This window comes from Eucyclogobius newberryi, unplaced genomic scaffold, assembly GCF_026437365.1.
Source record: "Eucyclogobius newberryi isolate DKJ021-1_F unplaced genomic scaffold, fEucNew1.0.hap1 SCAF_6, whole genome shotgun sequence".
NCBI classification, from domain to species: domain Eukaryota; kingdom Metazoa; phylum Chordata; class Actinopteri; order Gobiiformes; family Gobiidae; genus Eucyclogobius; species Eucyclogobius newberryi.
The window spans coordinates 41,247,669-41,262,439 of record NW_027316278.1 but is presented as its reverse complement, the minus strand read 5'-3'; the positions used below and the strand labels follow the sequence as shown (position 1 = coordinate 41,262,439).

The following is a 14,771-nucleotide window of genomic DNA, read 5'->3' as shown; positions in this document are numbered from 1 at the left end:
TTTTAAGTGTATCATACCAAAAGATGTGAATGTGAGTAACATAAGGTCCAGTTCCACGTGTCCTCACTGTTCTTCTGACTGAAGCTCATCACAGACGTGGCAAAAGTCACCACAGGCTGTAGGAGCCCTGCACGTGTTTCTGTGCACGAGGTGGTCCCATCAGGACTGATGGAGAACAATGACACCCACAGTGTGTTTAAATCCAGTCTGCTGTAGTTTTGTCTTGTTGCCGTCACGGTGTGGGAAGTAGCGCTTAGACTCTTGTAAAAGTAAAAACAGGTGATCGCGCTGCAGTTGCAGAATTCTGGCCCAGGAGACATGTCCAAAATCATTGCTGACTCCTCACTTGGTCTTTTCCCCTTTGCAAAACGCTCTCCAAAGACTTTTGTTTTTCACTCATTTTGGCTGTCTTGTGGTTCTACTTTTGAGCAGCATGTTTGAAGCGACGCATCCGCGATGACGTATAATACATGTATTATACATGTATAATACATGTATAATACATGTATAATACATGTATAATACATGTATTATACATGTATAATACATGTATAATACATGTATAATACATGTATAATTATACATGTATAATACATGTATTATACATGTATAATACATGTATTATACATGTATAATACATGTATAATACATGTATAATACATGTATAATACATGTATTATACATGTATAATACATGTATAATACATGTATAATACATGTATAATTATACATGTATAATACATGTATAATTATACATGTATTATACATGTATTATACATGTATAATACATGTATAATACATGTATTATACATGTATAATACATGTATTATACATGTATAATACATGTATTATACATGTATAATACATGTATAATACATGTATAATTATACATGTATTATACATGTATTATACATGTATAATACATGTATAATACATGTATTATACATGTATAATACATGTATAATTATACATGTATAATACATGTATAATACATGTATTATACATGTATAATTATACATGTATAATACATGTATAATACATGTATAATACATGTATTATACATGTATTATACATGTATTATACATGTATTATACATGTATAATCCAGTATCAGTGATGTTCTCATGCAGGACAAGAGCAGATATATAATACACTTTCCATTATATTTAATGGATTTCATTGGCCATTTCCTATATGGCTTCATGATAAATCCACAGACGAGCTCATTAGTGTCATGAGTGACAGGCGAGAGTTACGTGAGAAGATGCGTCACTGACAGATTATTTTATGTGCGGCCCGGTAGCAAACGTGTTGCGGACCAATACCGGTCCCCGGCCCGGTGGTTGGGGACCCCTGGTTGAGCCAATCAGAACCTAGTTGACGACGGCTGAGAGAACTGACCAACAAAGACTGTGAGAACAAAATGACCTCATGACATCTTTGTTCTTTAAGCCCGACGTGCACGAACAAAGTCTGAGGAGTAAAGTCTGGTGTAGTGCAACACTCGGATGGCAACCATAAAACAACAACACCAACCAACAAACTTCTTATGAAGTATGAAGTGGCTTTAATGCGGGTCATCACAGCAGTCTGGGGGTGTGGCATCAGGATCACCCGCTCCCGTGGCTCCTCCTCCTTTATGGATCACAAGTCGAGTTTAGAAGCAGAGATGAGTGACGGTATTCTGTGTTCAGCATCTCTGGGGTTTGGACCTGGATTAGTCTGGGTTTAGTCTGGGTTTAGTCTGGGTTTAGTTTGGGTTTAGTTTGGGTTTAGTCTGGGTTTAGTCTGGGTTTAGTCTGCGTCTGGTGAGCTCTCCGCGTTGCACAAAGGCTGTGGCTGCAGAGCCGCGACGCGGTCAAATGGCCCAGCAGTTTCAGGAGCCGCGGCACGGCCATATAGCCTCATGGCTAACCCTAACCCTAACCCGGCGCGGTCTAAACCAGCGCGGTCAAATAGCACAGCAGTTTCAGGAGCCGCGGCACAAAATAACATGACAGTGTCGGCTCTGTAGACACTCCCATGCGCATAAACAACAACAAAGAAAAACAACGCTACAAGTCTATAGAGCTTGTCCTGCTCTGCTCCAGACAAGCTCTCCCAGCTCAACGTGCCTGACTCCACCTGCAGGGGGAGCGCCGACTCCCCCTGCAGGTGGAGCGCCGACTCCCCCTGCAGGTGGAGCGCCGACTCCACCTGCAGGGGGAGCACTGACAGTGGAGATGATCGTGGACTTCAGGAAAGTCACAGTCCCCCCTCACCATCTCAGACTCCCTCCACCTCCTCTGCACCACCATCACCAGGACCTCAAGTGGGAGGAGCCACCATCACCAGGACCTCAAGTGGGAGGAGCCACCATCAGCTCCTCATCAAGAAGGACCAGCAGAGGATGTACTTCCTGCAGCAGCTGAGGAAAGACAAGCTGCCAGAGCAGATGATGGTGCAGTTCTACACGGCCATCATTGAGTCCATCCTCACCTCCTCCATCACCTCCTCCATCACCTCCTCCATCACCTCCTCCATCACCTCCTCCATCACCATGTGGTACGCTGGAGCCATAGCCAGGGACAAACAGAGACTACAGCGCCCTCTGATGAGAAGGTGATCGGCTGCAGACTTCCATCTCTGTAGGACCTGTACGTCTCAGGACTCTGGGACGAACAGGTCGGATCACAGCCGACTCTTCTCACCCTGGACACGGACTATTTGAGCCACTCCCCTCAGGCAGGAGGCCACTCCCCTCAGGCAGGAGGCCCCGGTCCATCCGGACCAGAACCTCCCACCATTCAATTCAATTTATTTTTGTAAGGCCCAAAATCACAACAACAGTTTCCTCTGAGGGCGACAGTGAAAAATGAATCAACAATGTCTGTGGCGACGAGGGACGATGTCCCAGAGTCCTCAGTCCTTAGACCCTCCTTCTGTCCTTAGACCCTCCTTCAGTCCTTAGACCCTCCTTCTGTCTTTAGACCCGCCTTCTGTCCTTAGACCCTCCTTCTGTCCTTAGACCCTCCTTCTGTCCTTAGCTCCTCCTTCTGTCCTTAGCTCCTCCTTCTGTCCTTCCTTAGACCCTCCTTCTGTCCTTAGCTCCTCCTTCTGTCCTTAGCTCCTCCTTCTGTCCTTTGCTCCTCCTTCTCGACCAGGAAAAACTACCAAAAACCTCCTTGGGATAAGTATAAACCTGGGTTAGTTCCAGATGCAGGAGGATCTGACTCTGGATCTGACGTGAGGGCGACACTGGAGCTGGAGCCACTCTTCAGCTCCATTAGAACAGTTTCTTTCCTCGGCCGTTGGACTCATAAACACTTTAACTACAATTTAATCTCTCACTCACTGTTCACTTTCTGCATTACATATGTCAATTCAACTGTACATTTGTGTTCATAGTAAGCCTATTCTTATTTTTTTGTCTTATAGCCTATTTTTATTTCTTATATATCAGATTTAAATTATGTTTCTTTTTGACTTCTATAGGTTGTTTCTTCAAATCAAATCAAATCAAATGAATTTATTTTTGTAAGGCCCAAAATCACAACAACAGTTGCCTTCTTCATTGTTTTATGTTGCACTTAATCACCAAAGCAAGTTCCTGTGTTTGTGAATTCTGTTCAATGACAATGGCAATAAATCTTTTATGATTCTGAATGTTTCATTTTATTTTATTTTTTTATTTTGTATTTATTTTGGAAACACATTGAAAAACAGGAAATCAAATCATGTTATTTCTCACTTCTTTCATTGCCTTTCATTGGTTCAAACACTTTCACCATATATGGACTGGCACATCCCACTCTCCAGATTCATGTCAATATTTTCTTATGCTAATTTAATTTTGATATATCAAATATCAAAATTATTTTGGATCAATTTGAAATAATGAAATGGAAAACATTTTGGACATAATGAGCTGGATTTCAGCCAAAAATACATTTTTGGGAGAATGTGAATATTGACTGGGTTAAAGGAAAAAGAGTGTGAAAAAGAGTGTGACTGTGAAGAAAACGATCCACTGACCCGTTATGGAGAGCTTGGCTGACCACTTGGCGGTGCCGTCCAGGACGCTCTGCTTGGCCGACTTCATCTGCTGAGCATGGGCCGACTTGGAGATGTTAAAGACCTTTCGGATCTCCTCAAAGATCTCCAGCGAGTTCCTCTCGCGGATCTTCATCCTGTCCTTGATGGCCGTGATGATGTGGTGGGTGTGGTCTTCTGCCCCGCTCTTAGAGCTCTTCTCCACTGCTCCTGCCAGAGAAGAGGCGACACCGTCAGCTCCGTCAGCGTCAGCACAAAGTTGTGTCTAATGTGACTAACATGAGTGAAAACACCTTGACATGTATTATATATATAATACAGACAGAAACATATATATAGATATATATTCTAACAGAGCCAAGTTGTTTCATCTCGCCCAGTCGCACATTTGTCATGGAGCTGCTCTGGTTCTCCAGCACCTGACACAGACGTCTGAGCCAGCACCTCATTTATCTCGTGTTCTCTCATGGTTTTTGAGGCAGGCAGTAGCACAAAGGGCCTAAGGACCCAAACTGGCTCATGTGTCTCAGTGTGAAAGTCAGGTGACTTACCCATCGAGCTAGTCAAAGTCAGGTGACTTACCCATCGAGCTAGTCAAAGTCAGGTGACTTACCCATCGAGCTAGTCAAAGTCAGGTGACTTACCCATCGAGCTAGTCAAAGTCAGGTGACTTACCCATCGAGCTATTCAAAGTCAGGTGACTTACCCATCGAGCTAGTCACCGCCGAAGGAACGAGAGCCGACATTGAGGACAGTTACAAGCACCTGGGAATCCCACAGACAAATGGCAACGAAGAGGAAACAAGGAAAGCAGCTAAAAAGCCACGCCCTGCCAGTGATCCGACACTGCCACGCCCTGCCAGTGATCCGACCCTGCCACGCCCTGCCAGTGATCAGACCCTGCCACGCCCTGCCAGTGATCAGACCCTGCAGGAATAATCAGTTGGCCAAAGGAGGAGATGCAGACCACAGATGTTAAGACACGAAAGCTCCTGATCATGGAGGGTTCCATCCCAAATCCAGCACCCTGAGACTGTACACTAGCACCCTGAGACTGGACACTAGCACCCTGAGACTGGACACTAGCACCCTGAGACTGGACACTAGCACCCTGAGACTGGACACTAGCACCCTGAGACTGGACACTAGCACCCTGAGACTGGACACTAGCACCCTGAGACTGGACACTAGCCGTAAAGAAGGAGGCGGGACTAGTGAGTGTGAGAGCCACTATCCAGGACTAAACGTCCAAGATCCATAAGTACATCAAGGACAAGGCTCCTACAGAGGACGTGCTCAGTGAATGTCTCGGACAATGAGGAACAGAGGACGAGGAGGTGCTGGAGGGACCATCATGGAAGGATACGCCCCTACATGGGAGGACACGCCCCTACATGGGAGGACACGCCCCTACATGGGAGGACACGCCCCTACATGGAAGGACACGCCCCTACATGGGATTTACCACTGGAACATAATTGAAGTGGCCGATATCACGAAATCCTACCAATGGTTAGAAAGAGCCAGGCTGAAGGACAGAGGCACTGATCATGGCAGGACAGGGGCAGGACAGGAGCAGGACAGGACAGGAGCAGGACCTGAATACCAGATCAATAGAGGCCCAGATCTACCACCAGACAAGATCCAAGGTGTAGGCTGTGGGGGCCCCTGAGACCATCCCACACATAACTGCAGGTGCAGATGCTGCAGGGACAGCACACATGGAGCTCCATCACCAGGAGCTGACACAGTGAACAGAAACATCTGTGCAGAGCACGAGCTGGAGACCCCAAGGACAAAGTGGAAACACCTCCAAAGGTGGAGAACGACCGAGACAAGGTCCTCTGGGATTTCCAGATACAGACAGAATGGTAATGGAGAACCAACCGGACATAGTGGTGGTCTGAAGGGTCAGAGGAAAGCTGTGGTGGTGGACATTGCAGTGCATCATGGGATGGAAACAACTGGAAAAAAGAACATGAGAAACTAGAGACATCTCAAGGCCTCAGAGAGGAGCTGGAGAAGGTCTGGAGCCTGAAGGTATCAGTGGTGCTGTAGTGACCGGAGCACTTGGGGCAGTGACCCTCAAACTGGAGGAATGACCCCCAAACTGGAGGAGTGACCCCCAAACTGGAGGAGTGACACCCAAACTGGAGGAGTGACCCCCAAACTGGAGGAATGACCCCCAAACTGGAGGAAAGACCCCCAAACTGGAGGAGTGACCCTCAAACTGGAGGAGTGACCCTCAAACTGGAGGAGTGACCCTCAAACTGGAGGAATGACCCTCAAACTGGAGGAGTGACCCTCAAACTGGAGGAATGACCCCCAAACTGGAGGAGTGACCCTCAAACTGGAGGAATGACTTGAGCAGATCCAGGGAAAACATCAGACATCTCGGTCCAGAAAAGTGCAGGAACAGCAAAGATACTGAAGAAGCCTCAAGCTCCCAGGGGCCTCTGGGGGAGGAGCCCAGCTAGAAGGGGAAGAAATAGAGACCACCCACAGAGGTGTCTATGTATATATATATATATATATATATATATATATATATATATATATATATATATATATATATATATATATATAGACTGCACTGTAGTAACCATGGTGACAGCTGGTCTCATGATGGACTCACTCTGCAGACAGTCGGCGTTCAGCAGCTCTCGACACTTGTCGTGCACTTTGACCCCGCACTGGGCACAGCGGAGCCCCTGCCGGGCGAGGCCCCACAGGAGCCCCTCACACTCGTGGCAGTAGGTGGGAGCGGTGGCTGTCCACACATCGAAGTGGTGTGGGGCGGTGCAGGACACGGGGTAGATGAGCGCCTGCAAGGTCTTCTGATACACGTGGGTCTTCTGAGAGGATACAGGGGACACATGGGGCGAGGGACAAGGAGCTTAACTCACTGCAACTATTTCAATGACATGAGACATGAGACATGAGACATGAGACAGCTGAAAACATCTTACGTTCTTCTTCTGTGGTTATATCATCATCATCTAATGATCTCATGGAAAATAAGGCATTGTAAGTGTAAAAAATGTCACATATTTCAGACTTTTAAATCTCCATCCATCCATCTTCTGCCGCTTTATCCGGGGCCGGGTCGCGGGGGCAGCAGTCTAAGCAGGGACTCCCAGACTTCCTCTCCCCAGACACTTCCTCCAACTCCTCCGGGGGGATCCCAAGGCGTTCCCAGGCCAGCCGAGAGACATAGTCTCTCCAGCGTGTCCTGGGTCTTCCCGAGGGCTCTTCCCGGTGGGACATGCCTGAAACACCTCCTGAGGGAGGGGCCCAGGAGGCTCCGGAACAGATGCCCGAGCCACCTCAGCTGGAGGAGCAGCGGCTCTACTCCGAGCTCCCCCCGTATAGCCGAGCCCCTCCCCCTATCTCTAAGGGAGCGTTCAGCCACACGGCGGAGGAAACTCATTTTGACCGCTTGTATCCACGATCTTGTCCTTTCGGTCACTACCCAAAGCTCATGACCATAGGTGAGGTCAGAACGTAGACCGACCGGTAAATCCAGAGCTTTGTCTTTGGACTCAGCTCCTTCTTCACCACAACAGTCGATGCAGCGACTGCATCACTGCAGCTGCTGCACCGATCCAACTATTGATCTCACGCTCCATCCTTCACTCACTCGAGAACAAGACCCACCTGAAGAGAACAAGGACCCCCCACCCACCTGAAGAGAACAAGGACCCTCCACCCACCTGGAGAGGACAAGGACCCCCCACCCACCTGGAGAGGACAAGGACCCCCCACCCACCTGGAGAGGACAAGGACCCCCCACCCACCTGAAGAGGACAAGGACCCCCCACCCACCTGGAGAGAGCAAGGACCCCCCACCCACCTGAAGAGGACAAGGACTCCCCACCCACCTGAAGAGAACAAGGACTCCCCACCCACCTGAAGAGAACAAGGACCCCCCACCCACCTGGAGAGGACAAGGACCCCCCACCCACCTGGAGAGGACAAGGACCCCCCATCCACCTGAAGAGAACAAGGACCCTCCACCCACCTGGAGAGGACAAGGACCCCCCACCCACCTGGAGAGGACAAGGACCCCCCACCCACCTGGAGAGAGCAAGGACCCCCCACCCACCTGGAGAGGACAAGGACCCCCCACCCACCTGAAGAGAACAAGGACCCCCCACCCACCTGGAGAGGACAAGGACTCCCCACCCACCTGAAGAGAACAAGGACCCTCCACCCACCTGGAGAGGGCAAGACACCTTTTTCCAGTTGAGAACTATGGCCTCGGATTCGGAGCTGAATCTCATCCCAGACGCTTCCCTCTTGTCCCAGTGCATGTTGCAGGTCCAGGTTTGATGGAGCCTCAGGACAACATCGTCTGCAAACAGCAGAGATGAGATCCTGTGGTCCCCAAACCGGACACCCTTCGACCCCTGACCACACCCTCTGACCCCTGACCACACCCTCTGACCCCTGACAACACCCTCCGACCCCTGACCACACCCTCTGACCCCTGACCACACCCTCCGACCCCTGACCACACCCTCTGACCCCTGACCACACCCTCTGACCCCTGACCACACCCTCCGACCCCTGACAACACCCTCCGACCCCTGACCTCACCCTCCAACCCCTGACCACACCCTCCGACCCCTGACCACACCCTTTGACCCCTGACCACACCCTCCGACCCCTGACCACACCCTCTGACCCCTGACCACACCCTCCAACCCCTGACCACACCCTCTGACCCCTGACCACACCCTCTGACCCCTGACCACGCCTAGAAATTCTGTCCATAAAAACTATGAACAGAACCGGTGACAAAGCGCAGCCCTGAGGAGTCCAACATGCACTGGGAACAGGTCTGACTTACTGCTGACAATGAACACATTTAAATCTGAATTATTTAATTTTCTTAACAATTTAGTTCTTTAGGAACTAGATTTGACTTAAAATTGTTATAAAAATTCAAATTTTGCCAATGTACTCTAGTTAAAATCGGAATAAATCCAGTTTTGAATTAGATTTGAACAAATCCTTCCAAATCTTGTGAAGATTGTTCAGCAACAAACTCTAAGTATGATTTCTGTGTCCTCAGTGTCCCACTGATGTGTCCCACTGATGTGTCCCACTGATGTGTCCCACTGATGTGTCCCACTGATGTGTCCACAATGATGTGTCCACACTGATGTGTCCTACTGATGTGTCCCACTGATGTGTCCACACTGATGTGTCCACACTGATGTGTCCCACTATGTCCCACTGATGTGTCCACACTGATGTGTCCTACTGATGTGTCCCACTGATGTGTCCACACTGATGTGTCCCACTGATGTGTCCACACTGATGTGTTCCACTGATGTGTTCCACTGATGTGTCCCACTGATGTGTCCACACTGATGTGTCCCACTGATGTGTCCACACTGATGTGTCCACACTGATGTGTCCCACTATGTCCCACTGATGTGTCCACACTGATGTGTCCACACTGATGTGTCCCACTGATGTGTCCACACTGATGTGTCCCACTGATGTGTCCCACTGATGTGTCCCACTGATGTGTCCCACTATGTCCCACTGATGTGTCCCACTGATGTATCCACACTGATGTGTCCACACTGATGTGTTCCACTGATGTGTCCCACTGATGTGTCCACACTGATGTGTCCACACTGATGTGTCCACACTGACGTGTCCCCACTGACGTGTCCCACTGATGTGTCCACACTGATGTGTCCCCACTGACGTGTCCCACTGATGTGTCCACACTGATGTGTCCACACTGATGTGTCCACACTGACGTGTCCCCACTGACGTGTCCCACTGACGTGTCCCACTGATGTGTCCACACTGATGTGTCTACACTGATGTCTCCACACTGATGTGTCCACACTGATGTGTCCACACTGACGTGTCCACACTGATGTGTCCACACTGATGTGTCCCACTGACGTGTCCACACTGATGTGTCCCACTGACGTGTCCACACTGATGTGTCCACACTGATGTGTCCACACTCTGATGTCCACACTGTGGAGACATGTGAGACTCACCAGCTGCTCGTCCCTCAGGGAGGCTGGACTGGACTGCACCGCCCTCCTGCTCTGCACCACCGTCTGGAACACACACCACCAGCAGTCTGAACACGGTCTGAACACCACCTGCACTGTCTGAACACTGTCTGAACACCACCTGCACTGTCTAAACACCACCTGCACTGTCTGAACACTGTCTAAACACCACCTGCACTGTCTGAACACTGTCTGAACACCACCTGCACTGTCTGAACACCACCTGCACTGTCTGAACACTGTCTGAACACCACCTGCACTGTCTGAACACTGTCTGAACACCACCTGCACTGTCTGAACACTGTCTGAACACCACCTGCACTGTCTAAACACCACCTGCACTGTCTGAACACTGTCTGAACACCACCTGCACTGTCTGAACACCACCTGCACTGTCTGAACACTGTCTGAACACCACCTGCACTGTCTGAACACTGTCTGAACACCACCTGCACTGTCTGAACACTGTCTTAACACCACCTGCACTGTCTGAACACTGTCTGAACACCACCTGCACTGTCTGAACACTGTCTGAACACCACCTGCACTGTCTGAACACTGTCTGAACACCACCTGCACTGTCTGAACACTGTCTGAACACCACCTGCACTGTCTGAACACTGTCTGAACACCACCTGCACTGTCTGAACACTGTCTGAACACCACCTGCACTGTCTGAACACTGTCTTAACACCACCTGCACTGTCTGAACACTGTCTGAACACCACCTGCACTGTCTGAACACTGTCTGAACACCACCTGCACTGTCTGAACACTGTCTGAACACCACCTGCACTGTCTGAACACTGTCTGAACACCACCTGCACTGTCTGAACACTGTCTGAACACCACCTGCACTGTCTGAACACTGTCTGAACAACACCTGCACTGTCTGAACACTGTCTGAACACCACCTGCACTGTCTGAACACTGTCTGAACAACACCTGCACTGTCTGAACACTGTCTGAACACCACCTGCACTGTCTGAACACTGTCTGAACACCACCTGCACTGTCTGAACACTGTCTGAACACCACCTGCACTGTCTGAACACTGTCTGAACACCACCTGCACTGTCTGAACACTGTCTGAACACCACCTGCACTGTCTGAACACTGTCATCTCATTATAGAACGTTCAGGACTAGTGGATGTGTTAAAGGTGACACATGTCAGTACTCACCATGGCCTGAGGGGGCAGCAGAGAGAGCAGAGACAAGTCAGTTACACATGACACAACGAGAGCGTCATTTATAGTAGTAATTTCATCATGTCGTTTGGCTCGACAGTTAAACAGTCGCCTAATGTTATTAATTACATCATCTCCAAGAGATATGGGTCAGTTTATGGGTCAGTTTAAGTGAAACACATGTACTTATGGACAATTTCCTGTTTTTGAAAGAAATAGCACATGTTTAATCAGGGCTCCACACATTAGTCATGTGATCAGGCGCCAGTTGAAATAGTGAAATCCAGAGTTTGTGCTTTGTCCTCTCTCTGATCTGATTGGTCACGATCTAAAGCCGTCATGGGTCAGAGCTTGTCTCAGTGAGACTGGACGTTGTCCTCTTTCCTCGAGGTCTCCACCTCGTATGAGCAACAATTTGATTGAAAGCTAGCACATCTCGTTGCCAAGTGCTAAGGTGCTAAGCGCTAAGCGCTCACCCATTCTTCTAAGGAAGAAAGGGGCGTGTACCTTTGCTCCTGATTGGCTCTATGGTAGCCATGAAACCACACCCTCGGGCTGTCAACTACTTAGCACCTCCCCCTGTGTGTGATGATGTCATGGAGCTGCTCTGCATTAGCTTGAAAAACATGCACGTTATGAATAATCAAGGGAGCGCCACCTTAGCATTTGAGCTAAAGGCTAACTTACTTTAACTACTTTAACTTACTTACAGTTGAGATTTCTGAACTTGTCATGTGACTGGTGAGACAGATACATGACATAAATATACTTTAATGTGACGAAGTGTCTATGGTTATAACTGCTGTGATTGGCTGATGTGCACAGTCTATGACCTGACAACGCTCAGACCAGTTTGAACTTTTTAATACTATAATACTTATAATAATAATAATAATAGTATAATACTTATATACAATAAAAAGGTCATGTCATTCCAGAGATATGAACGAATCTGTGAAAGATTCTGTGTCTGTGTTTGACTTGTACTCACCACATTCACTAAAGGAAGAGGACTGATCCTGCACCGCCCGGAAGAGAAGTCGATCCCAAACACCTTCCCCCTAAAACACACACACACACACACACACACACACACACACACACGCACGCACGCACGCACACACACACACACGCACGCACACACACACACACACACACATACACACACACACACACACACGCACATACGCGCACACAGTCAGTGTGAGCACAGAACAAAAAGGGTTCCTGTCCTTAAAGGTTGAATGGACGATTTTTTGGGCCCAAATCTGAGTCTCATTTCCTCGTGGCGTGGACTGTCCATTAGTCCTGCCACGTATCAATCATAAAACGCACCTACTGTTCACCTGCAGAGCCTGGTTCACCTGCAGAGCCTGGTTCACCTGCAGAGCCTCGCTCACCTGCAGAGCCTGGTTCACCTGCAGAGCCTCGCTCACCTGCAGAGCCTCGCTCACCTGCAGAGCCTCGTTCACCTGCAGAGCCTCGTTCACCTGCAGAGCCTGGTTCACCTGCAGAGCCTCGTTCACCTGCAGAGCCTCGCTCACCTGCAGAGCCTGGTTCACCTGCAGAGCCTCGTTCACCTGCAGAGCCTCGCTCACCTGCAGAGCCTCGCTCACCTGCAGAGCCTCGCTCACCTGCAGAGCCTCGTTCACCTGCAGAGCCTCGCTCACCTGCAGAGCCTGGTTCACCTGCAGAGCCTCGTTCACCTGCAGAGCCTCGCTCACCTGCAGAGCCTCGCTCACCTGCAGAGCCTCGCTCACCTGCAGAGCCTCGTTCACCTGCAGAGCCTCGTTCACCTGCAGAGCCTCGTTCACCTGCAGAGCCTGGTTCACCTGCAGAGCCTCGCTCACCTGCAGAGCCTCGTTCACCTGCAGAGCCTCGTTCACCTGCAGAGCCTCGTTCACCTGCAGAGCCTCGTTCACCTGCAGCCTTGTGTGGCTCGTCCCCAAAGAGCAGCACTATCATAATATAGTTCCCTCAGTGTACGGGATGAAGACGGAGAAAGACAGTTCGAGCTGACTCAGAAGAGACGGAAATCTACGGGAGACGAGTGATGATGCAATGGGGGAGTGGCATGTGCACGGGGGAGTGGCATGAGCACGGGGGAGTGGCATGTGCACGGGGGAGTGGCATGTGCACGGGGGAGGGGCATGTGCACGGGGGAGTGGCACGAGCACGGGGGAGTGGCATGTGCACGGGGGAGTGGCACGAGCACGGGGGAGTGGCATGAGCACGGGGGAGTGGCATGTGCACGGGGGAGTGGCTTGAGCACGGGGGAGTGGCATGTGCACGGGGGAGTGGCATGTGCACGGGGGAGTGGCTTGAGCACGGGGGAGTGGCATGTGCACGGGGGAGTGGCTTGACCGCGGGGGAGTGGCATGTGCACGGGGGAGTGGCTTGACCGCGGGGGAGTGGCATGTGCACGGGGGAGTGGCATGTGCACGGGGGAGTGGCATGTGCACGGGGGAGTGGCATGAGCACGGGGGAGTGGCATGAGCACGGGGGAGTGGCTTGAGCACGGGGGAGTGGCATGTGCATGGGGGAGTGGCTTGACCGCGGGGGAGTGGCATGTGCACGGGGGAGTGGCTTGACCGCGGGGGAGTGGCATGTGCACGGGGGAGTGGCTTGACCGCGGGGGAGTGGCATGTGCATGGGGGAGTGGCTTGACCGCGGGGGAGTGGCATGTGCACGGGGGAGTGGCTTGACCGCGGGGGAGTGGCATGTGCACGGGGGAGTGGCTTGACCGCGGGGGAGTGGCATGTGCACGGGGGAGTGGCTTGACCGCGGGGGAGTGGCATGTGCACGGGGGAGTGGCTTGACCGCGGGGGAGTGGCATGTGCATGGGGGAGTGGCTTGACCGCGGGGGAGTGGCATGTGCACGGGGGAGTGGCTTGACCGCGGGGGAGTGGCATGTGCACGGGGGAGTGGCTTGACCGCGGGGGAGTGGCATGTGCACGGGGGAGTGGCTTGACCGCGGGGGAGTGGCATGTGCACGGGGGAGTGGCTTGACCGCGGGGGAGTGGCATGAGCACTTCCACCTGAGTTCTCAAATCGCTGAAAAATGGTCCATTCAACCTTTAATTGAACTGTAGTTTAAGTGATGAAACTGGGCCATGAGAGGCTTTGGAGCGAGATGATTGGGCAAAAATAAGAAAAACAAAGTAATCCTTTCTCCTCTAACACTGGCTTGATCTTGTGATAAACCGTTATTCTTTCAGTGATGCTTATTTATACGTAGAGCCCAAAGGCTTAGCAAAGCACGTTAGCATCGTCTGTTTCCTGTTTAAGACCGCGCGGCGCTCACTTTGTCAAGAGCCACAATCTGATGTTTCCAGCTCATGAAGCGTCTGACATAAAGAGAGGTTCAAACGCGGCGTAGAGGCTTTAGCCACGCCCCTCACACACACTAGCTTTAGCCACGCCCCTCACACACACTAGCTTTAGCCACGCCCCTCACACACACTAGCTTTAGCCACGCCCCTCACACACACTAGCTTTAGCC

General features: G+C 50.6%; 1 protein-coding gene across 1 annotated transcript in view; it reads right to left on the bottom strand.

Annotated features, from left to right (window-relative positions):
- Nucleotides 1-14,771, bottom strand: part of LOC140346739 (uncharacterized) — a 116,533-nt gene that overhangs the window by 79,330 nt on the left and 22,432 nt on the right. The window contains exons 5-8 of the mRNA XM_072432923.1: nucleotides 14,574-14,616; nucleotides 10,063-10,125; nucleotides 6,666-6,885; nucleotides 4,013-4,240 (exon numbers count right to left, since the gene is read on the bottom strand). Coding sequence (XP_072289024.1) covers nucleotides 4,013-4,240; nucleotides 6,666-6,885; nucleotides 10,063-10,125; nucleotides 14,574-14,616 — 554 coding nt within the window. The remainder of the gene's footprint in view (nucleotides 1-4,012; nucleotides 4,241-6,665; nucleotides 6,886-10,062; nucleotides 10,126-14,573; nucleotides 14,617-14,771) is intronic.